This window comes from Oncorhynchus keta, chromosome 30, assembly GCF_023373465.1.
Source record: "Oncorhynchus keta strain PuntledgeMale-10-30-2019 chromosome 30, Oket_V2, whole genome shotgun sequence".
In the NCBI taxonomy this organism is placed as follows: Eukaryota; Metazoa; Chordata; class Actinopteri; order Salmoniformes; family Salmonidae; genus Oncorhynchus; species Oncorhynchus keta.
In genome coordinates this window covers 59,224,959-59,249,830 of record NC_068450.1, presented here as the reverse complement: position 1 = coordinate 59,249,830, position 24,872 = coordinate 59,224,959, and the positions used below count along the sequence as shown (strand labels likewise).

Sequence of the window (24,872 nt, the reverse complement as noted above, 5' to 3'; positions counted from 1 at the left end):
CTGAACTGAAATGTGATGTATTTTCTGCTGGTATTCTTAAAGAAGGTTCATATGTGGCTACAAACATGCTGGTCTTTTAACCACCTGTTCAGTTTTTGTGTAAAGGCACTGACACTAGCCACACATTTTAAAGGGATACTTTGGGATTTTAGCAGTGACGCCCTTTACCTACTTCCCCAGGGTCAGATGAACTCATGGATAGCATTTTTGTCTCTGTGTTAAGAATTCCCTGTCGGTGACTGTTAGCACCTCACAACCCTGAGCAAACTCCCCTCCCCATCCACTACAACCAGAGCCTGAGAGTCTAGGGGGAACCATAAACCTGCCTCTAAAACTTTCTCTGACCTGTGCCTTGATACGTTGCTCGGGAGGTTACCAGGGGGCAGGACATCTACCCATCCTCTTGACACTGCAGGTCACACAATACTTGCAGTCTCCCTCAAGCAACGGCAGAGAGCAACATCTGTCTCTGCCGATCAACAACTGGACTCACTCATATCTCTGGACTTGTGGGATGGTGTGTGTGTTCCCAAAGTGAGTGGTGTGACATGTATATATTGTTCTTAATAGTTAGTTGTTGTTGTTGCATTATGTATAGCTTGTAATCTGTAAACATGTTCAGGGATTATATGCCATTTATACACACCTTTATTACTGTTATTATGCTCTTGTGTTATCGTATGTACAGTATATTCATTGCCTTTCATTTCCTTCAACATAACTAGTACCATTCCACTACCTTTCCCACTTTTCATCCCCATGTTCATCTTCCTCAGTGTGTTTAAAGTTCCTGTGTGTTAACTCTTAGGCACCTTTATTCCCCTCTAACCGGGGACGGTGTCAGTGAGTCACAAACCAGTAAAATACCTGGAGCCGGATTACTCTCTTTCACTCTGTATCCAGTAGTTAGAAGTAGTTTTGCGAGCCAATGCTAACTAGCATTACTGCAATGACTGGAAGTCTATGGTATCTAATAGCATGCTAGCAGTTACCATAGACTACCAGTAATTGCGCTAACGCGAGTTAGCAACTTCTTTCAACTGCACGCAGAGACAAAAAAATGGTATCCATGAGTTTATCTGACGTCGATAAAGGGCTAGGTTAAATAAATACAAAAATTGCCAAAATCCTGAAGTATCTCTTTAAGGTTTCTGGACGTTGGTTGAAGTGGTGAACAGCTTTTACAGAAAATGCAGATTGGGCAAAAGCTGTGGAACTCTACAGTTTCCATTCACTGCTCCTCTAGTATGGGACCCTCTAAAATATAGATTTCATAAAATCATTCTGAAACAATATTCTTACATAATTCTTTTTTTTTCTTCCAATATTTTTGCACACAATGTATATAGACTCCCCTTTCTTCTTTTTTTTCTACTGTGTTATTGACTTGTTATTTGTTTACTCCATGTGTAACTCTGTGTTGTCTGTTCACACTGCTATGCTTTATCTTGGCCAGGTCGCAGTTGCAAATGAGAACTTGTTCTCAACTAGCCTACCTGGTTAAATAAAGGTGAAATAAAAAATAAATAAGCGGTAGAATTTGCAGTAAGACACAAATGAAACATAATGTATTTTTTTTACACATTTGTATAACCTCAATAAATAATTTTCACAAAATTATAGGCAACAAATATGACTAATGTTAAAGTTATATACAGTACTTATACACAAAAATGTGTACCTACTAATACACTCTCTTTCTCTGCAAATGTGGCCCAAGTACAACAACATAATGTAACATTCATTATTACATCAGTTGAGATTTCATTTTGTATGTTTCTCCATGTTGTCCCTGATATGACATTGTGTCACGTGTCAGTGTGTTTTCAGACGGAAGACTTTGGAGAGAGGTGCTGTGGCGCTGGAGTAGATCAGATAGGAATCCTCTCCGGAAGTAAAGAATTCCCAGTCGCTGCATCCGATGGTGGGAAGCCGGTGAATGGGAACAAACCCCTCGTATCCCTGCCACCTGCGCTCATCCATTTCACGTTCAAGTTCAAAACACAAATCGTGATAATGATGAGTTTATAACATATCACCATAATATTCGTAAATTCACATATCACCCATTCAATTATGGCACCATGACCAATTCTCGTGTATTCATGTGAATACCTGTAGATAATGCTGTTCAGAGAGTGAGACTCTCCATCAAAGGAGTTTGCAACAACCAGGTAACTCTCCTCTCCTACTGTGAAGAACTCCCAGTCAACAGCACTGAAGGGGGAGACAGATTGAGAAATGAGAGAGGGAAGGAAGAGAAAGGAGAGGTGGGGGAAATGTGCACCTGTATGAAGGTGCATGTGTACCTGTATGTGACTATGTCCTGAAAACGCAGGAACAGCTGAGAGCTCATGTCCAGCTCGTAGATGGTCGAGTTGATGGCATAGCGACCGGGGCCATTGCCATGGAGTTGGTGTCCGTTAGCAACCACCAGGAAGACCCTGCTGCCGATCTGGAACATCTCCCAGTCTGTGGCACAGAACGTCTGAGAGAGAGAGACAGAGACAGAGACAGAGACAGAGACAGAGAGAGAGAGAGAGAGAGAGAGAGAGAGAGAGAGAGAGAGAGAGACAGACAGACAGACAGACAGACAGACAGACAGACAGACAGACAGACAGACAGACAGAGAGGAAGAAATTAAAGAAAGAGAGACCATAGAATAATGCCAACACTGGAATTCCCTCCCAATCAAAGCTGAGTCTTTTTGTGGTTTCAGTCTGCCTGTCAGTCAACTTCACCTCACATGTGTTTCCATTCAAATGTCTGATTCACTATCAGTTATCTGTCAAAGCTGGATCTAACATGCAAATTCTGCCCCGCTATACATGGTCTATTTTTGTCCTCTCTTAGTTCCGTGGTGTGGGTGGTTGTGCTGTTTTAGGATTTCTGCCAATCTACCCCCCTCGCTCTCTTCCCCTTGCCAACCCCCTCTTCCTTACTCTGTCTCTTCCTTCTACTTCACCTTCATCTCTCTCACCTTAATGGTCTGAAACAAGCGGAAACTTCCATCCACCCAGACATAGATGACCGAGTCAACGTGAGTGGTCTGTCCGTCAAACGCATTCGCCACAGCCAGGAAGTGGTAAGGTCCGACCGTGAAGGCCTCCCAGTCGTAAGCCCCAGAGGTCCGCAGGGCCTGGTGTGGTACAAACAGCTGCGTACCACGGTCCCACTTGTAGACCACACTGTCTATGGTGTGGTTGGTATTACCTAGAGGAAGGGAGGTAGGTAGAGGACGAGATAATTGCAACTGAGTTACTAGTATTGCAACTCTTCACAGGAGGCTGCTAAGGGGAGGATGGCTCACAATAATGTCTGGAATGGAGGAAATGAAATGTGGTAACCATGTGTTTGATGAGTTCTGTACCAATTCCATTATTCCATTGCAGCCATTATTATGAACCCGTCCTCCCCAATTAAGGTGCCATCAACCTGCTGTGCAGCTCATGTACCGTAACTGAGTAGAACATACTTTTCTACAAGGTCTTTTCAGCTTTACAAAGATTTGGCTGTAGCCAGTTCCTACCTTGTCTATGGTTGGCCGTAGCCAATTCCTACCTTGTCTGTGGTTGGCCGCAGCCAGTTCCTACCTTGTCTGTGGTTGGCCGTAGCCAGTTCCTACCTTGTCTGTGGTTGGCCACGGCGAGGTAGGTGTGTCCTTGGATGCGGAAGGCCTCCCAGTCCCGTGCACAGTGTGTCTGGAGCGCCTGGTAATGAACAAACCTCTGTGTCTTTTTATTCCACCTGTAGATCACTGACAGTTCATCTTTCTCCACTGTCTCCTCCTTCCCTGTGCTCTCCCTGGAGTTGGACACCACCAGGAATATCTACAACAAGTTAAATCAACAAATGAACAAATACAATTGTATTTCAAAGTGTATTTTAAACATCTCTAAGATGTCTTCCTGTACCTTCTTCCCCATCGTAAAGTGTCTCCAGGAGAGAGCTCCATGTGTGCTGATCTTCTGGTAAAGGTGAAAGCCTCCATCTCTCCAGAGGTAGACTGCAGAGCCCAGGGAGGGGGAGCGGTGGGCCATTGCTGCCATCAAACCCAGCCCTTGTACACTGAACACCTAGACATCGCAGACAGATGGACATACAGAGTGATAGAGAGAGAGACATGTTGAAAACCAGTTGAAATCGACAACTACGTGTTAATTTAAACAAATATAATAAGCTCAGCAAAAGAGAAACGTCCCTTTTTCAGGACCCTGTCTTTCAAAGATAATTCGTAAAAAGCCAAATAACTTCACAGATATTCATTGTAAATGGTTTAAACACTGTTTCCCATGTTTGTTCAATGAACCAGAAACCAAACCAAAATTATGAACATGCACCTGTGGAACGGTCTTTAAGACACTAACAGCTTACAGACGGTAGGCAATTAAGGTCACAGTTATGAAAACTTAGGACACTAAAGAGGCCTTTCTACTGACTCTGAAAAACACTAAAAGAAAGATGCCCAGGGTCCCTGCTCATCTGTGTGAACGTGCCTTAGGCATGCTGCAAGGAGGCATGAGGACTGCAGATGTGGCCAGGACAATAAATTGCAATGTCCGTACTGTGAGACGCCTAAGACGGCGCTACAGGGAGACAGGACGGACAGCTGATCATCTTCGCAGTGACAGACCACGTGTAACAACACCTGCACAGGATCGGTACATCCAAACATCACACCTGCGGGACAGGTACAGGATGGCAACAACAACTGCCCGGGTTACACCAGGAACGCACAATCCCTCCATAAGTGCTCAGAATGTCCACAATAGGCTGAGAGAGGCTGGACCGAGGGCTTGTAGGCCTGTTGTATGGCAGGTCCTCACCAGACATCACCGGCAACAACGTCGCCTATGGGCACAAACCCTCCGTCGCTGGACCAGACAGGACTGGCAAAAAGTGCTCTTCAGTGACGAGTCGCAGTTTTGTCTCACCAGGTGTGATGGTCGGATTTGCGTTTATCGTCGAAGGAATGAGCATTACACCGAGGCCTGTACTCTGGAGCGGGATCGATTTGGAGGTGGAGGGTCGGTCATGGTCTGGGACGGTGTGTCACAGCATCATCAGACTGAGCTTGTTGTGATTGCAGTCAATCTCAACGCTGTGCGTTACAGGGAAGACATCCTCCTCCCTCATGTGGTACCCTTCCTGCAGGCTCATCCTGACATGACCCTCCAGCATGACAATGCCACCAGCCATACTACTCGTTCTGTGCATGATTTCCTGCAAGACAGGAATGTCAGTGTTCTGCCATGGCCAGCGAAGAGCCCTGATCTCAATCCCATTGAGCACGCCTGGGACCTGTTGGATCGGAGGGTGAGGGCTAGGGCCATTCCCCCCAGAAATGTCAGGGAACTTGGTGGAAGAGTGGGGTAACATCTCACTGTAAGAACTGGCAAATCTGGTGCAGTCCATGAGGAGGAGATAGCTGCATTAAGTATTGCAGTGTGATGGCCACACCAGATACTGACTGTTACTTTCGATTTTGACCCCCCCTTTGTTCAGGGACACATTATTCCATTTCTGTTAGTGACATGTCTGTGGAGCTTGTTCAGTTTATGTCTCAGTTCATACTTATGTTAGTTCAGTTTATGTCTCATCTTGTGTTCATACAAATATGTCACATGTTAAGTTATAGGAAAATAAACTCAGTTGACAGTGAGAGGACGTTTCTTTTTTGCTGAGTTTATATTCATATTAAGAAAATATATTTAAAATATATGACCAAAAGTATGTGGACACCTGCTTGTCGAACATCTCATTCCAAAATCATGGGCATTAATATGGAGTTGGTCCCCCCTTTGCTGCTATAACAGCCTCCGATCTTCTGGGAAGGCTTTCTACTAGATGTTGGAACATTGCTTGCTTCCAATCAGCCACAAGAGCATTAGTGAGGTCGGGCACTGATGTTTGGCGATTAGGCCTGGCTCGCAGTCGGCGTTCCAATTCATCCCAAAGGTGTTGAATGTGGTTGAGGTCAGGGCTCTGTGTAGGCCATTCAAGTTCTTCCACACAGATCTTGACAAACCATTTCTGTATAGACCTTGCTTTGTGCACGGGGGGCATTGTCATGCTGAAACAGGAAAGGGCCTTCCCCAAACTGTTGCCACAAAGTTGGAAGCACAGAATCATCTAGAATGTCATTGTATGCTGTAGCGTTAAGATTTCCCTTCACTGGAACTAAGGGGCCTAGCTCGAACCAGCCCCGGTCCATTATTCCTCCTCCACCAAACTTTACAGTTGGCACTTTGCATTGGAGCAGGTAGCGTTCTCCTGGCATCCACCAAACCCAGATTCATCTGTTGGCCTGTCAGATGGTGAAGTGTGATTCATCACTCCAAGGAACACATTTCCACTGCTCCAGAGTCCAAAGGCGTCGACCTTTACACCACTCCAGCCGATGGTTGGCACTGCGCATGGTGATCTTAGGCTTGTGTGCGGCTGCTCTGCCATGGACCCCATTTCATGAAGCTCCAGACAAACAGTTCTTGTGCTGACGTTGCTTCCAGAGGCAGTTTGAACAAACATGATTTTTTACGCACCTCGTGCTTCAGCACTCGGCGGTACCATTTGTGTGCTTGTGGTTTTGTGAGCTTGCGGCTGAGCCGCTTTTGCTCCTAGACGTTTCCACTTCACAATAATAGCACTTACAGTTAACCGGGGCTGCTCTAGCAGGGCAGAGTTTTTAAGAACTGACTTGTTGGAAAGGTGGCATCCTATGATGGTGCCATGTTGAAAGTCACTGAGCTCTTCAATGTTTGTTGATGGAGATTGCATGGCTGTGTGCTCAATTTTATACACCTGTCAGCCATGGGTGTGGCTGAAATAGCCAAATCCACTAATTTGAAGGGATGTCCACATATATAGTGTATGTTTTACCTCAATATCATACGTCTCTGAACTGGTGGAGAGGACCTGCTGCTCCAAGACATAGTCTAGTCTCTGGGACTCTGTAGAAGAGATGGAGAGGTCAGAGAGAGAGAGAGAGAGAGAGAGAGGTCAGAGAGAGAGAGAGAGGGGTCAGAGAGAGAGAGATAGAGAGAGGTCAGAGAGTGAGAGAGAGAGAGAGAGAGAGAGAGAGAGAGAGAGAGAGAGAGAGAGAGAGAGAGGTCAGAGAGAGAGATCAAAGAGAGAGAGGTCAGAGAGAGAGAGAGAGGTCAGAGAGAGAGAGAGAGAGAGAGAGAGAGAGAGTGGAGGACCCACCTTGCAGCATGGGGACCCAGAGTGTACCATCACAGAGGTAGAGAGCTCTCCTGATGGGGTTGAACCACAGCTGTCCTCTTACTAAACTGGAACAGGACTTCTCCAGCCCCACAGACACCCGCACCTCTGACTCTGGGGGGGTAGAAGGGGAAGGAGGGGGAGGGAGGGAGAGTGTGGGAGGGGGTAGAGGGGGAAGGAGGGGGGTAGAGTGTAGGGGGGGTAGAGGGGGAAGGGGGGGAGTAGAGTGTGAGAGGGGGTAGAGGGGGAAGGAGGGGGGTAGAGTGTAGGGGGGTAGAGGGGGAGTAGAGTGTGGGAGGGGTAGAGGGGGAAGGGGGGCAGTAGGGGACAGACGTACAGGGTGAGGCAGGAGAGGGAAGAGAGAAAAAAAGAGTCAGAGAAAAGAGTCACATTTGTGAGAGAGATCAGGGGACAGTGAAAATAGGAGAGAAACAGTATACCATATGAAGGCAGCGTGAGGTCACTCCTAGTCTCTTTTTGTGGTAGGTCTAGCAGTACCGCAGGCACAAACAGCTCTGCCAGCCCGGGGTTGGAGGATGGGCAGACACGAGGGGTGGCATCAGAGCCTGGCACCAGGACCAGCTGTCTGATCAGACCCTGGGAGGGAGGGAGGGACAGGGGGAGGGAGGAGCGGAGAGGAAAGGAAAGAAGTAGAGAGAAGCAAGTTATATGGAGAGTGTTGGCATAACCACTCTTATCAAGCCATCATTACTACTAGTGTAAATCTAGTGTACAAAGGTTCTAGAGAGAGAGGGTTGTCGTGTGTTTTGGTTCTTACTGAGAACAGGCCATTCCATCTCCCTCGGCTGCCGATGTGGAATCTGGAACCCTGAACACTAAGGTCAGAGGGCAACGACTTGGAGTGAACCCTGCTGAACACATATGATGACATCATCATTACAGAAATGTAATACAGACAGACGGACAAACAGACAGAGAAAAAGGATACATAGAAAGAGAGAGCGAAAGAAGGAGAGCCAGAGAAAGCAACTCACAGTTCCAGGTGTGTGTTGCAGTCCACAGTGAGAGTAGCGTAGTGTCCACTAAATGCTAAAACCAACGTGTGCCAGCGATCATCAGCCAATTCGATGCCTCGGAAAACCCAGCGCGCCATGACCCCCCCGCTGCGACCTCTGAACAGGAAGTGGAGTCTGTCTCTGGAGAACCGCAGGCCAATCAGAAGCCGTCCTTGACTGTTGCTGTTCTCTCCATCTCTACTTCCCTTCCTCTTCTCTCCGTCCATTAGTCTTTCTCCCCCTCCATCTGTCTCTCCATCCCGCTCTTCATCACTCTCATCATCCCTCCCTCCTCGTTCTCCATCCTTCTCTCTGTACCAATCTCCATCAGTTCCTCCCTGTGTCTCCCCCTTCCTCTTTCCAATCCTTGCGTCCTCTTCTTCCTTTTCCTCCACCACAGAAAATATGTACTCGTTTTTCTGAAAGACAGGATGAGGCAGATCATCACACAGTGGGAAGAGGCAATAAAAAAAATACACTGAACCTTCCCCACATCATCAATGATGTCACTTCCTGCTGTAATGCTGTTTCTAACCCCTGGCCCTTACCTTAGGGGCGACGAGGCTGACCTTCAGGGTGGTGACGATGGAGAACTCTCTGGGGAAGAGGTGACAGTTGACGAGGTGCTGGGAGGACGGGAAGTCCAGGGAAGGGTGAGGACGGGACAGACGGACACCCATCACACCCCCAGACTGGATCAGATGCACCCTCCCTCCTGTTACCCCTCTCGCCCCCTCCCCTGCCCTGGAGAGAACACGGGACAGAAGGTCCAGGGGAAGCAGGTCTACGGGGAGAGAGAAAGAGTAAGAAGGTGAGAGAGAGGGGGAGAAAAATAGTAAGAAGGTGAGAGAGAGGGGGAGAGAAAGAGTAAGAAGGTGAGAGAGAGGGGGGGAGAAAGAGTAAGAAAGTGAGAGAGAGGGGGAGAGAAAGAGTAAGAAGGTGAGAGAGAGGGAGAGAAAGAGTAAGAAAGTGAGAGAGAGGGGGAGAGAAAGAGTAAGAAGGTGAGAGAGAGGGGGAGAAAGAGTAAGAAGGTGAGAGAGAGGGGGAGAAAGAGTAAGAAAGTGAGAGAGAGGGGAGAGAAAGAGTAAGAAGGTGAGAGAGAGGGAGAGAAAGAGTAAGAAAGTGAGAGAGAGAGGGGGCGAGAGAAAGAGTAAGAAGGTGAGAGAGAGGGGGAGAGAAAGAGTAAGAAAGTGAGAGAGAGGGGGAGAGAAAGAGTAAGAAGGTGAGAGGGGAGGAGAGAAAGAGTAAGAAGGTGAGAGAGAGGGGGAGAAAGAGTAAGAAGGTGAGAGAGAGGGGGAGAAAGAGTAAGAAAGTGAGAGAGAGGGGGAGAAAGAGTAAGAAAGTGAGAGAGAGGGGAGAGAAAGAGTAAGAAGGTGAGAGAGAGGGAGAGAAAGAGTAAGAAAGTGAGAGAGAGAGGGGCGAGAGAAAGAGTAAGAAGGTGAGAGAGAGGGGAGAGAAAGAGTAAGAAGGTGAGAGAGAGGGGGAGAAAGAGTAAGAAAGTGAGAGAGAGGGGGAGAGAAAGAGTAAGAAGGTGAGAGAGAGGGAGAGAAAGAGTAAGAAAGTGAGAGAGAGAGGGGGCGAGAGAAAGAGTAAGAAGGTGAGAGAGAGGGGGAGAGAAAGAGTAAGAAAGTGAGAGAGAGGGGGAGAGAAAGAGTAAGAAGGTGAGAGAGAGGAGGAGAGAAAGAGTAAGAAAGTGAGAGAGGGGGAGAGAAAGAGTAAGAAAGTGAGAGAGAGTGGGAGAGAAAGAGTAAGAAAGGGAGAGAGAGGGGGAGAGAAAGACTAAGAAAGTGAGAGAGAGTGGGAGAGAAAGAGTAAGAAAGTGAGAGAGAGTGGGAGAGAAAGAGTAAGAAAGGGAGAGAGAGGGGGAGAGAAAGCAAGTAAAAAAATTAGGGAGAGAGAGAAAGAGAGGGGGGAGGGAGAGAGAGAGGGGGGTTAGCATTTCCTAAATAGTGGGAAACTGATGGTGAGAGCAGCAAGATGAGGTGTTGGAGCTTCTTGTGTATTCATGATATCAGGTAAGGTTAGTCAGGGTTTACGGGATGGCTGGGAAATGTCTGGTAGGTTTTTGGCATGATCTGTGCATACGTGTGGAAGAGTTATCTGTGCATGAGTGATTTGCATCAAAGTTTTGGCAAATCAAGTTAAACACATCAAACACTCACGCACACGGCTGATATCTCTCTGACACACACACACACACACACACTGTGGTGGGAAAAGTACTCAATTGTCATACTTGAGTAAAAGTATAGATACATTCATAGAAAGTTACTCGAGTAAAAGTAAGTCACCCAGTAAAATAATACTTGAGTCAATGTCCAAAAGTATTTAGTTCTAAATGTAATTGCTAAAATATACTTAAGTATCAATTTTCTTATATTAAGCAAAGCATACACCACCATTTTCCTGTCCTGCTAAGCATTCAAAATGTAACGAGTACTTTTGGGTGTCAAGGAAAATGTAATGAGTTACTATTTGAAGCAGCATCCCTACTGCATGCAAACAAGAGAAAGAAAGAGCGGTGTGTTTAATGCCACCAGTATAATCTGAGAGAGCCGCTATCGGACAGGAAGTACAATGTTATGTGTCACAATCAAATGTGTCCCCGGATAGGTTACAACACCCACACACACGCCGATATTATCATAGTGCATTTAACAGAATAGAACGTACCACTGCATGGTCTCCGTGTCTCTGCAGCTGCGTTGACGACCCTTAACCCGAGAAACAGCAGCAGAGGCAACAGCAACATCGGCGATGACATCCCAGCTTGCTCCAGCCAATCACAAACACTGTGACTGATCCGAACGCCAATTGACGCTCATCTACAACACGCGTGTGTGAGTATGTGTGGGGTAGCGTGTACGTTTGTGTGTGAGGTGTGTCTAGAGATGGTCCTTAGAGAGTGTCCGTAGAAAGCATCATCTTCCAACATACAGAGTCCAGATGACAAGGTGAAGCTTGGATCTAAACTACTCTACAACATCTGACTTCAGTCGAGGCAGACAGGCAGGCTCCTAAATGAGTTAGTTCTGTCTGGTCCGGCCCCTTCTCTTATATACCAGGCCCATGCAAATCACTAACCAGTCTGTCAATCATTTCACAGAGTAGAACAGAAGCCGACTGTATCGCTCACATACTCTTCTGAGAGTGTGTATGTGTGTGAGAAAGAGCAAGATGTATCCCTAAGGTGGAGTTGTATGGGCCATAGATACAGAGATAAAGAGCTGTACTACAAAATAACCTTACATTAGATAAACACCATATAGTCCAAGTAGTCATTTTTAAAAAGGGAAAAATGATTTGGAAAACATGCATACCACCGGTGACCTTTGCTCCACCAATAGAGTGCTTGATACCGGCTAAGCTATTACCATATTAACCAAGATCCCTGTTATTAGGACCTTTATTATTGTAGTCGCTGAGGAGTGGATGACTATGTACGTGAGTTTGTTTATGTAAGACAGCTGTTCTCATAAAGGATTTTCTAATATTGCATTCTGAGAAAATGTAATAAAAATTGTAGAGGGGAATTCGGTACAACTCTCAGGTGCAGAGCCGGGAGGTTGGACCAATGTGTGTCTGTGTACATGTGTATTTTAGCCATGCCCAGGCTTCAAATAGCTATTCCCATACAGACCAAGGAGAGAAAGGAGGAGTGTTCACTCTTTGTTATACACTTTTACTGCTCTGTTTGTCCTTTTCTTCAAGAGCAGGTTTGTGCACTTTAGCGGATCAGTGGGCAGGAGGAAGATGTCCTATAGACTAGTGTTTCTCCTAGCCATTTCTTTTCAAGGCTACAGGATCTGACAGGATCATGATGATAACTTTCTTCCTTATTGTATCTCTCTATCCCATCAGGCTATCAATCGACTGTGCTTAATCTGACTGCATCAGCCAATCACACAGAGTGATTTAACATCCTGACAGATGGCTGCCCACAGGCAGAGATGTAATGAAAACAGAGGGAGATTCTCCTTCGTCCTCTCCTCCTTTTGAAAACGGTCAAAGATTATCGAGAAAATACAAATGCATTTGTATTCAATTATACTCCTTCTCCCCTAGGATGTTGTTTACAGAGGAATCCCAAAATAAGAGTCCAAAGTGGTCAAAATGAATTTGAATGTATTTAGTATTTAAATGTAAGCATGCAAGTCCTCTGAGAAGGCAGCAGCTTATTCAAAGGAGGGTAGTGGATTTCGGCAGAGAAGACTCCAAGGATGAACTTGTGCTTCCTCCATGGGAAGACTTCAAGGACAAGAGGTAGACTTCTCCAGTCACCTAATAACAAACTGACACAGTCCTCAACCACTTATCGGTTCCCGGAGGAAAGGACGGCTTTGGCCCAAATAAGAATCTAATCACAGCGGCCCTTGTCATGATTAAACGCTTGAACAGAAACATACAGGCACAAAAATACAGGCACTAGGGATAATGTCCCCGCTTTACTTCTGATGAAGCGGGACCTGCTGATAGAAAGGGAAGACAGGGATGGGGAGACAGACTACTGTACCAATAGACAGTAGCACCCCCTGATGGTCTTTTTATGCAGCTGAGAATACATTTCAGTACAGTACTTTCAAATAGTGCTGGATAGGGTCCAACATACACAATTGGTAGTAGATACGACTATAAACAATACATTGAACATACAATTCATGATTCTCATGACTGCCGGCAGTCCACTGAATGAGCCCATTTTATATCACACTTTTAAAGGAGGAGCCGTGACAAGGAGTCTGAGTAACAAACTATATTTATTGTTTACAGTAGTAAAAGACGCCAAACAATGTACAAATCAGTAGAGAAACCAAACAAATACCATATGACAAAACATGTGGGTAAAGAACTTAACTGCCCCTCCCCTTATGCTCCAAGTAGACGTAGCCCCTAACCACAGACCTAGGATCAGAAAACCGGAACCCCCAAAACATTAACCATTCCGGGGATGCAAATGATCTGACCCTGTATCAGTGTTCCAAGGATGACTTCTCCCTCCTGCCTTACACCCCCACCCAAACACCGAAAGCAGAGTCACTGACAGGGCTGCTGTATGAACTGACCACTGAAAAAAGAAAAAAAAATGGCCCCATATGGTATCAGGGAATATTCCCATTTGACTGCCCTAAAAAACTAGGGGTGCATCTCAACAGTATAAGTAGCTTCCTTGAGACAAGGGGTCTCCTCGTAAAACTGACACTAAAGAACTGGACAGGTGAAAGCATATTCCACGGTCAGCATCCAACTTAGCCTGAATGTTCAGATCGGTGGCTAATGAAGGAGGGAACATAAGACTTGAGATGCACCCTTAGTTTTCACCCTCGGAAAAACCAGGGCGTCCCCCATGTCAAACCATTGGAAGGGTCCAGAAGCCACCCCTAACGCCTAGGCACTTCGTGTAGATTTAAGGTGTTGGATAAATACAAAACACTACACAAGTGGCTTAGGTGTAGGGGGTTGTTTCTAGATCAAAACTCATTATTCTTAGCATCGGAAAGACCCAGAAGCTGTCCAAGACAGTACAAGAGTTCAATGTTGACTAAGACAGACATTTGAGGGGAGCCCTCCCCCCACCCCATCCAAAAACGCGCCAGACATCTTTTAAAATAAGATCAAGGAAACAGATGATGGGGAAGCCTCAAAATAGAAGTTGCCCCTTACCACAGATCTAGGATCAGCTCATCGTGTCCTAAACCTAACCTCATCCAATATGGGGTAAACTAACAACTGACCTTAAATCAGTGTCTAGGGGGCAAATTCATCCCAATCCTACACCCCAGGACAAAACTGAGACAGATATTTTTTTTTAAAACAACAAAGGAACACAGAAGCTGAAGTGACTGGAGGAGAGGAGCAGTGGGCGTGGTTTGGGTATGTCAATCACTGTAACAGGAGGGGCTTAGCAGAGACCGCCTGTCTGCTGTTGGAAAACATCTATGGTGTCTTCATCCTCCATCTCCAGCTAAAGAGAGAATTAACATGTGTGAGATGGTAGGAGAGAGGGATCTAGTAAAGAGTGATTCCATGAGGGGGATATGTAGTGGGAAGTACAGCAAGAAAGCAATCAAGTTCATGGAGAGCAGGAGTGCTTTAGTTGAGAGAATGATAATGGTGCCAGAGATGCTGTGCTTTAGAGTGATTAAGAACGGGCCAAGAGAAGTGAGTAGAGGGTGTTTCTAAAGAATAGAGAGAGCTGCCAGTTGTCTGTGCAGTGTACCTGTGAAGGTGTGTCTGTCTCGTTGATTGGCTGTCCGTCAAACCTGAACCTGATCTGCCTTATCGAGAGCCCCTGCAGGAGAAAGAGGACACAAAAATACATGGGACAGATATTCCTCTAGTATTGGGAATCAGGTCAGCTCTTGATAATATTTCTGAGCAATGCTCAGCGTGCCTAGGAGGGCAAGGTGTCTGATTGGCGACTGTGCTGACCTGACGTTCGCAGTAGGCCTTCATCAGTTTGCTGAGCGGAGTGTGTCTCTTGATTTTGAACTGAACCACAGAGCCGTCCTGACCGGCTACCTTTAAGTTAATGTGGTCGTTCTCAGTCTTCACGCCCTCCTGAAACACAACCAAACAACAATGAAAGGATTAACATTGTAGTTATTCAGTCTTCAATACGCCTGTCTTGGAGAGCCAAACAATTGACTTGTACAACCACTATTAAGACTCCTCACACGTCTCTGGACGGTGTAGCAAGGTCGTGGTCTTGTCTGTAAAATTAGGGTTGCCTGCGGGTGGTACTGGGTCTGGGAAATGTGCGAAACCCGAAGGCTGTGACTGAAGCAGCCAGCTACTAGACCCAGGCGTTATCCGTAGCAAAACCCACTTTCAGCTTTTCCTAGTACCGCAAATCGAGAAAAAAAAATTGAATCCTGTATCAATCAGTGGTTAGGGACTATTTCGTACAGACGAGATATGAACAAGCTAGCTAATTCTAGTCTTACCGGCGCCTGGCCAACGCCATGCGTGTTTACTGGACTAGAAGATACAAACAGTGCGTTAACTAACTAATTATGTTATTTATCCATTTCAATAAGTGGATGCCGACGAATGCATCCAAATCACTCGAATATGGCTTCCAAATTGTGTCACATTTTGTGCCGCTATTATTGCGGCATTTAGCTAGCCAGCTGCTAGCGTGGTCTTTTTTTCCACAAAGAAAAACCCGCTAACGCTATCCGTGTGTTCAACTTCGAAATGTAAGTGGTATTTGTTTCAACAATTATATTTTCTGGTTGAAATACTTCGCATAACATCTCTAATAGCTTGTATATCTGATCAACTTAGAAATATCGTATCCGGAGGTAGCACTCCATTCATTTAACGACGAAACAAACAGTGCGCCGATTCAGACAAACGTGCAAACCGGGCCATTTTTGATTGCATATTTCAGGCGCTATTCAGCATTAGACTATTTTAATTACCTTAAATAGCCATCACATGTTGATAGCCGACTAGCCTTACCTTTGGTTTCTCCTCCGACATTTTGGTGGGTTTTCTTTAAAGGATTTTCGGGTTAAAATGTAATTTTGGCTGTGTTTTCGTTTGCACCTCTTTAAGCTATATGCTCTTCTCCTCCGCAAACACGGGAACGCGCTTTGGTCGCTCGTTCCGCAGACACTGATTGGCTTTCGTAGAATCACGTGACATATTCTCTCGGACGCGGATTCGGGGACGCGCAATTCAGCCAAATACTCGGCCACGCGACATTAAGAACCCGCCAAAGGCAGGGCTAATGGTTAACCTTGGTTAATCTCAAATAAATACACACATTACACTCAGATCAAATTGAATTTGTCACATGCTTCGTAAACCACAGGTGTAGACTACAATTAAATAATTATTTACGGGTCCTTTTCCAACAATGCAGAGTTAAAGATACAACATTTAAATATTGACACAAGGGATAAATACACAGTGAATAACTATAATGAATAAACATTAAAAAAACGTTATTTGTCACATGCGCCGAATACAACAAGTGTAGACCTTACCGTGAAATGCGTACTTTACAATCCCTTAACCAACTGCAGATCAATAAGATTTTAAAAAAATATTTACAAAATAAACGAAAGTAAAAAATAATAAAAAGTAACACAATAAAATAACGAGGCTATATACAGGGGAACCGGACAGAGTCCGGGGGTACAGGTTAGTGCGGGGGTACAGGTTAGTCGAGGTAGGTAGGGGTGAAGTGACTATGCATAGATAATAAACAGCGAATAGCAGCGCAGCAGTGTACAAAACAAATGGGGGGGTCAATGTAAATAGTCCGGTGGCCATTTGATTAATTGTTCAGCAGTCTTATGGCTTGGGGGTAGAGCCTCCTAGTAGACTTGGCGCTCCGGTGCCGCTTCCCGTGCGGAAGCAGAGAAAACAGTCTGACTTGGGTGACTGGAGTCTCTGAAAATGTATTAACATGGCTATGGAAAGGGAGTACCAGAATAATATTGTAAAATACAAATTATATCAAGCCAAATCTTCCATCATCATAATGGATAGAGAAATGGGGTGTATTCATTACAGAATCCGTTTAATAACCAAATGGAAGCAAACTGAGAGTAGAGGGGTGATAGTGGATCTCCGCTCCTCGTTGTCTACCCGAAACAAGGCTTTTGATGACCAATCGGGGGCGCCCCAAGTCAACACGTAATTTCTCTCTTAAAGGAAGAAAGGGGAGGATTGGTAGGGATCGAGGCCTGGGTTCCAATTCCAGAAAGATTCTCTCTCTCTGTGGCTCTGCTCATAGAAAATTCTTGAATAAAGAGTATACGTATCCTTGATAAAAATAGTATATTGAGATTGAGTCAGAACTGCAGGAATTCCTGTTTATTTGTTATCTCTACTATTATTGAGGTTACGATCACAGGTCTGATATGGTTGTTGTAGGTTTCTCACTATGAGGGAGAGGAACTAGGAGTTGAAAAGATCCAAAGAAACAAGTCTTACATAGTGGAAAGTTTAATTTAAGTAAAAATAGATTTGCTCAAATCAACAGACAAAGGGTAGTTTATTACACAACTTGACATCAATAAAACAATTGCTTAATTTGGCCTGACAAGATTCTAACGGAAGTAGCTGGTGTCTGTAATGAGAAAGCTGTCACAGGTAGAAATGTATTACTTAGATCTGACATTCTTTGTCTCATTGTACAAGGTGTGTATATTCTATATGATAGGGTACATTTCTATCTGCAATTTTGAGAATTCAACTCTTCTGAACACCCTCCTATTTAAAGCTACAATAAGTAACTTTTTGGGCAACCAGACCAAATTCACATAGAAATGTGAGTTATTGATCTGTCACTCTTTGAAAGCAAGTCTAAGAAGCGGCAGACCTGTTGTATGTGCAATATTTCTATGCTTAGCGTATGGAAAACATATTCCACAGCTGTTTAGATGGTACAATGATTCTCTAAATTATACTTGCTTTGTCACAAACTGAAATTAGGTGAACTATTAGAATTTTAGCAAGCAGGAAATGGCAGAGGGATTTCTGCAGTGCATCATTAAGTACAATTCTGGTTTAAATTAGGACAATACATCTATTCAAGTTTATTGTTTGATGGAGTACAGGTGTGCACTGGACACATTAACGATAGATCCAAGACATGTTCAGCACTCCAAGACATGTTCAGCACTGCAAGACATGTTCAGCACCGCAAGACATGTTCAGCACTGCAAGACATGTTCAGCACTGCAAGACATGTTCAGCACTGCAAGACATGTTCAGCACTGCACCACTCACCAAGCAGCGCAGAACTTGTTCTAGCTAAGCATTCGTAGAATACTTTGTTCATTACATTCAACACAATGTTTAATGACCTGTGTTACATGGGCAGATAATGTTGTATAAACAGGTTGTACCAAAACTTTGATCTAAGGCCAGTTTCATGTATTCTCCTCAAACGGTTAAAGAGATTAAACAGGATCTTAAGCACTTACACATTCATAACATATTGTACGAATTGCAATTTGTAACATCATACAAATTGCAGGATTTTTTTTTTTTTTAGCAGGACGTAACATATACGAAATAAGTGACGTTGTGCACAATATTTGGCGACCCGTTTTGGCTTTTATGATGAATGGTTTAAAAAGGGGTAAGCTGAGCATAGAACAGACAATAAGTGTGTGTGTGTGTGTGTGTGTGTGTGTGTGTGTGTGTGTGTGTGTGTGAAAGGTCAGAGGTGAAGAGAAGGCAGGCAGTTGATACAGTACAGTGTTCAAATATCAAGAGAATTTGGAGTACTGGTTGAACCCACTGAGACCTGGGAAGGGAGAGACAAGGAGTTAGAGATCATCTTTCATAACAAATTCCATCAGAGTAGTGATAGTGTTTTTCCACAGACAGGAGTGGTGTGTTTGTGTATCTCAAGTCGTACCATATTTCCTTCTGATTTCTTCATGCCTCATCTTCATCTGTTAACACAAAGACAACCAGCTGGTTAGACACACACTTCATATTTTAAGAAAACTGCACAACCTTTCAGACCAGCCAGGTTGGTAAGAAGTCATAAGTAGAGCACAAGCCGGTTTGGGCGGTTAGCTTTGGTTGTGACGTATGTAAAGGTTTGTTCCAGTAATTATTTTGTGTCACTCCGGCTGTAACTGATATGAAACTAACAAAATAAACTTGGGGCCTTGTTCTGATCGCAGTCACATCGTCAGAGACACACTAAAGTCAAATACAGCACACACAGGGCCTGACTGGGTAACGTTTACCATATCTCCCTGTGGGATTTGTAGTAGGCCAGCCGAATACACACACAGCCATGTAAATACAGATACATAGAATAACAAAACACATTCTTTAGTTGCAAATTGCTTCACATATATAGATAAATACACAGATGTCCGTGTGTCATGATGACGTCTTACCTCTCTTCCTGTTTTCCCTTCATCTTATTTGTCCGCCTCTCCATCTTGGCATCGAACCCTTGTAGACCTGACACACCACACACACGTTAGAGGGGATAAGTACTTCTGCATGTACCTGGAGGTCAGTCCATGGGGTAGGTCAGTGCGTGTGAGTGTGAATAATTTCACACTAGTTGACCACGACAAAGCACACACACACACACACACACACACACACACACACACACACACACACACTACACAGTTGAAGCCAAATATATTGTCACCCTTGCACTAAATTATTCCCCCTTTTTTTATATATAAATTGAAATGGAAAAAAATAAAACATTTATTGGATTTGACATTGCAGAGACAATTTTATTTTTGTAAACCTAGGTTGAGAATTTTGATTAGGAAAATAAAGACAAATGGCAGGTCCTAAATTGGCTCCCTGGAGCTAGTACATGGTTGGACAGCCTTTGGCCAAGATAACTGCAGACAAATGCTTCTTGAAGCCACCAATGAGCTTGCTGCAACTTTCTACTGGCATTTGGCCCACTTTTCAGCAGCAAATTGTTCTAATACTTAAATGTTTGAGGGGTTCCCTCCAACTACTGATCTCGCCTTTGGTTTTGGATGTGATTCAGTTCTGGACTCTTGTCTGACATGTGGGAGATTTGATCATGCTGTGGGGTTGCTCTGCTGCGTCTGGTCCCGGGGTCCTTGAACGTGTGCGAGGCATCATGAAATCAGCAGATTATCAGGTGTTTTGTTCAACTCAGTGTCCAAAAACTGGGTCTCCGTGGAATGTTGTGGGTCTTCCAGCAGGACAACGACCCCAAACATGAAAAATCACCCAGGAATGGTTCAAGAAGAGATGCTGGAATGTTCCGGAGTGGCCAGCCAATCACATCCAAAACCTATGGAGAGATCTGAAAACATCAGTTGATGGGGGCACCCCTCAAGCATTGAAGATTTAGAGTAGTTTGCTGCTGAAAAGTGGGTTACATCATTGCTTGCTACAAGACGTGTTTGTCTACAGTTACCTTGGACAAAGGCTGTGCAACCAAGTATTAGCTCCGGAGTGCCACTAATTTAGTCCATGCCACTTCTTTTTATTTTCTAAATAAAAAATTGTCAACTTAAGTTTACAAAAATACAATTGGATTTGCAATGTTGAAAATCTAATCAGGTGTGAAGACCAGAAGTTTTCTTTTTGAAACTTATTTTAGAAGGGGACACACACACACATCATCATGTTTTAGTTGTATGGTTTATTATTTTGTTGAAGTACTGTTTGTATATCGTTGTATTTTAAATGTGTGTTGTCTATCACTGTTTCGTTACGTGTCATGTTTTGTGGACCTCAGGAAGAAACGCTGCTGCTTTGGCAAAATCTAATGGGGATCTGAATAAACAAATAAGTAATAGAGACTTATTTAAGAAAAGTGCATGGGTGCCAATATGTTTGGCCGAAACTGTATATAAATGCACTCATGCAGTCAACTATATTTAAAAAAATATATATATAATAATAATAATATACAGTTGAAGTCAGAAGTTTGCATACGCTTAGGTTGGAGTCATTAAAACTTGTTTTTCTACCACTCCACAAATTTCTTGTTAACAAACTATAGTTTTGGCAAGTCGGTTAGGACATCTACTTTGTGCATGACACAAGTCATTTTTCCAACAATTGTTTACAGCAGCATCTGGTCTCCCATCCAGGGACTGAACAGGACCAACCCTGCTTAGCTTCAGAAGCAAGCCAGCAGTGGTATGCAGGGTGGTATGCTGCTGGCAAAGTTAATTATAAGTTAAATAATCTGTCTGAACAATTGTTGGAAATATTACTTGTGTCATGCACAAAGTAGATGTCCTAACCGATTTTCCAAAACTATAGTCTGTTCACAAGAAATTTGTGGAGTGGTTGAAAAACAAGTTTTAATGACTCCAACCTAAGTCTATGTAAACTTCCGACTTCAACTGTATATGTGAACTATGAATGGGTAGGGGTGGGTAGGGGTTTCAGGATTGGCAGGGATAGAGTTCACAATGCCAAGGATGGAGGGATGCAGAGAGATAAATGAGGGCAGAGAGAGAGAGGTGTGTGTTCAGTTTGTCCCCCGACCTGTCTGACAGGTGTGGAGGGTGGAGCTGATATGCTGATTCATGTGCACCAGAACACATTTGTGACCCTGTTAGACTCATGAGCAGGAGGAGGTGTAGTGGGGGAATCAGGACCAGGAAACCCAAAGTGTGCCTCACTCTCGTGCCAGACTAATCCCAGACTCAACGCCACACATTCCTCACAGCTTGTTCCATTCTTAGTCTCATACACTGAGAGGGAGGGAGAGAAAACAGGTTGATAGAGAAGAAAAAAAAAACATTAGATCAGTAGTTCATAACACACTAAACAACTGCAGTTAGAGGCAGTAATAAAGCCTTCTCACCTGCAGTAAGACCTAGCCTACTGTAGATATTTCCATTGGTTGTCAGACTGTATGACTCCACAGAATTGTTTGTGTACAGTCTGTTAGTTCTATGGCTCCAGATAAGAAGTGGAAGCCTGGTAGTCTGGTTTCTATGGGGATCAAATCCTGAAGGATTCTTCCAAGACAGGAAACAGGTGTCTCTTTGGACACATTAACTGGTTTCACCCAAACACTTAACAGTTAAAAGGGCCAGCCAGTCACGATTATAGCTACTGAAATGTGTCTGAGAAGGAACTGAAAACACTCCAACGTTCCCGCTAAAAAGGTTTCAGTTACAAAAGCATTTAGCAGAAAGCAAGAGCCAACTCCCTAACAGTGAAAAGGCCAAATACGTTACTAATGTACCAAGACACTTGAAATTAAAGAGCCATTATCTGAATATAATAATATAAACGTTGAGGTTGATGAAAGTCTAAATTACACCATTATAAAAGGAACTGAAAACAAGCATTAAGTCATTTTCTGTTTTACCTAAAGGCAAAGTCACTGAAATAGGCTACAATGTGAAATCGGGGAAATACTGGTTCGAGGGTACTTCACCACCAGCTGTATTTTCGGAGATTAACGTTATAGACTAACTAGAGGCAACATAATTAACATATGTTGTCATATACATCAAAATAATCTATAAGCGACAAATCAATGGTTAAGAAAAACAACAAAGAAGTGTCACTAACTCAACTATCCTTATTGCTTGGTGCGGCGGTTTGCGCGAACACAGCGACTAAACCGAAGAGTAGCAGAACAGCAGGTCGGCCTACCAAACACCTTATTAAACCCATCATTTATTCGACACTTTAAAATCTGACAGTAAAATATCCCGCCCGTGTATGGCGCCACTCTTGAGTTGAAAAAGGTTGTCTTATTTAAGTAACAACACGGAGAGAGGCAATCCGTTTTAAGAAAATAAACCCTTGAAGTGATGTTGAGATAAGGCAAAAAGGTCTGTCCTCCTTTCTCCCGGAGCGCGCCCAACCAAAGTCATGTGGAATTAGGATGACCACATGTCCACAATACGGGACAGTCCCAAATGTTGGCCATTTGTCTGCTGTCTCGTATTTTATCAACCAATTAAAATACCACTCATTTACCAAAAAAGTTAGATTTGTTGCGTATTTCAGTCAGACTTCCTATTCATTTGATGATAACTGACATTTCGAACTGTCTGCCAGAAACATGTATTCATGTAGGCTGCACTGGCCCGCAAAAACATTCCGTTGTCCGGCATTTGTGTATTTTAAATATGGACCATTATGTGGTCACCCAAGCGGAAATATAACAATCAGGTCAGCAGTGTGCGCGTGCGTGCGTGCGTGTATAGAAGAGAAGACTGGACAATTTCCGATAATTTATTAAATCATAAGTTTGTAAAGCCAGTTACAAAAAAAAGGACAACAATTTTCTCTCTCTTTCTCTTTTTTCTCTCAAAACAATCACAATGTTTCAATATATAATGATAATAATTCATATGAACCATGACAGATTACAGTCAGGCCCTACTCTGGCCGCCTGCGGCTGGAAAAGGACCCCGGCATAGAGGTTGCTCATAGACACAGATCTAGGATCAGCTTAGCCTTACCATTTGGGTGTGAAACGCAAAACTGAGCTTAGATCACAGGAGGTTGGTGGCACCTTAAGTGGGGAGGATGGGCTTGTGGTAATGGAGCAAAATCAATGGAATGGTATCAAATACATCAAACACATGGAAAACATGTGTTTGATGCCATTCCTTTTGCTCAGTTGCAGCCAATATTACGAGCCTTCTTCCCTTCAGCAACCTCCACTGCCTTAGATCAGTGTCAAGAGGCAACTTCATCTTACTTTGTGTACTAGCAGTGTGAGAGGCAGGGCCATTGAAAGAGAATACCTAAATAGGACACAGTTCCCGAATTTCACTGGATGTGATGATAATTGACATTCCGCCTGTCTGCCAAAAACATGTATTCATGTAGGCTACACTGGCCCGCAAAAACAGGATTTTTCAGTCATTCCAAATGGCCCAGTGGAACACTGGATGGAATGTCTTTTCCAGTAATTCTGATTCTATAGACTGGTCCTCCAGTGGGCTTAGGCCCACAAGCCGTGACGACACACAGTCAGAAACAAACACAATTCCCATGTTCCCAGAATTCTGAATTCCTATTTCCTAGAAGCATACCTCCTCAATGTGTGATCTTCTCTTCTTTCACAGAATTCCACACTGTAACCATATCCCCTCCCTCCCTCTGCAATAATTATAACAAATAAATACCCCATCCTCCCCTCTCCCTCCCTTCCCAAACTCTTCCCCATTTAAAATCACAACACCATTCTCTTATAAAGGTTATCCAGATAGATAATACTCTTATTTGTCAACAACACACTTTCTTTCTTTCTTTTCTTCATATGGTTCCCTTCTTCCCCCCGGTGGGGTAGTTAGTCAGTCACTTGCATTATGACACAGATACACACGCTCACGTTAGCATTCCAAACACAGCACTGCAGGAGGGGAGACACTGGGAACGCACAGTACACGAGTCACATGACTTAAAACAGGTTCTATTCACTCATGAACTCGAGAACAGTCACATAGCATAGAAACAGAATGAGTAGAGAAGACAAGATTGTAGATTCCTCATGTTTAAAAAAAAAAGTACCCCCCCGATATGGAAACGTGAGCCAGAAGGATGATACGAAGGCTACATTTCACTAGAGCACAGAGAAACGCATGCAGGCAACCATCCCAAACCGCCCTACCAATATGGCCGCCGCGACTGAACTCTACCCATTCTACATCAAGAAGTGAAACCCCTCTATATACCTGTGATTTAGTCAGATGGCACTGCTAGTGAATAAGGGTGCGTTGGCATATTAGACATACAGCATTGAATATCTCTGTTCCTTCGCATTTAGTTTACACATACAATAAATTAATCAAATGGCATTTATAATGATATTTATATACATACAGTACAGTGACCACCAAAATCTATGTAGGGTTCCTATGAGGTGCGATATTCAAAAACGATAAGTGTTTGATTAGTGTATGTGTGTATGTGTAGGTTGGACATGAATATGTAATATATGTGATGTTCATAGTATGTAGACATTTTATAGAAAGCTCTCTCAATCTCCCTTGGTTGATCTTGTAGTCAACATTTTTCATTCTTCTCCCATGGAGACCCCCCCCCACCCCAGACCGAGCCAGACAGCTACCCCTTGAAAGAGCCTCTGAGTCAGGATGATCCCGGGGAGATGGCCCTGGATGGGCCTCCAGCCCTGGTTCTCTGAGGGGGTTTGTT

General features: G+C 44.1%; 3 protein-coding genes across 4 annotated transcripts in view; all 3 read right to left on the bottom strand.

Moving 5' to 3' along the window:
* Positions 1-544: 544 nt before the first annotated feature.
* LOC118363187 (thrombospondin-type laminin G domain and EAR repeat-containing protein) lies at positions 545-11,262 on the bottom strand. Of its 2 annotated transcripts, none has more exons than XM_052488684.1 (13): positions 10,911-11,262; positions 8,786-9,021; positions 8,217-8,656; positions 8,000-8,093; positions 7,662-7,818; positions 7,204-7,335; positions 6,880-6,950; positions 3,915-4,076; positions 3,626-3,830; positions 2,981-3,213; positions 2,310-2,488; positions 2,116-2,217; positions 545-1,969 (listed from the first exon to the last, which is right to left on the bottom strand). In XM_052488684.1, the coding sequence occupies exons 1-13, from the start codon at positions 10,999-11,001 to the stop codon at positions 1,816-1,818; spliced, it is 2,256 nt and encodes a 751-aa protein (XP_052344644.1). In that variant the 5' UTR covers positions 11,002-11,262; the 3' UTR covers positions 545-1,815. The 2 variants fall into 2 exon arrangements, with proteins under 2 accessions (XP_052344644.1, XP_052344645.1); XM_052488685.1 differs by having other exon boundaries at positions 546-1,969; positions 8,000-8,090.
* A 1,713-nt stretch (positions 11,263-12,975) lies between these two features.
* Positions 12,976-15,868, bottom strand: LOC118363845 (small ubiquitin-related modifier 3). The gene is made up of 4 exons (XM_035745112.2): positions 15,702-15,868; positions 14,667-14,795; positions 14,455-14,526; positions 12,976-14,199 (listed from the first exon to the last, which is right to left on the bottom strand). Exons 1-4 carry the CDS (start codon positions 15,720-15,722, stop codon positions 14,137-14,139), a joined length of 285 nt encoding a protein of 94 aa, XP_035601005.1. The 5' UTR covers positions 15,723-15,868; the 3' UTR covers positions 12,976-14,136.
* Positions 15,869-17,230: 1,362 nt separating this feature from the next.
* Positions 17,231-24,872, bottom strand: part of LOC118381930 (unconventional myosin-X-like) — a 76,352-nt gene continuing 68,710 nt past the window's right edge. Inside the window, 3 exon segments of the mRNA XM_052488683.1 lie at positions 17,231-18,507; positions 18,622-18,658; positions 19,118-19,184. Coding sequence (XP_052344643.1) covers positions 19,142-19,184 — 43 coding nt within the window. The 3' untranslated portion in view covers positions 17,231-18,507; positions 18,622-18,658; positions 19,118-19,141.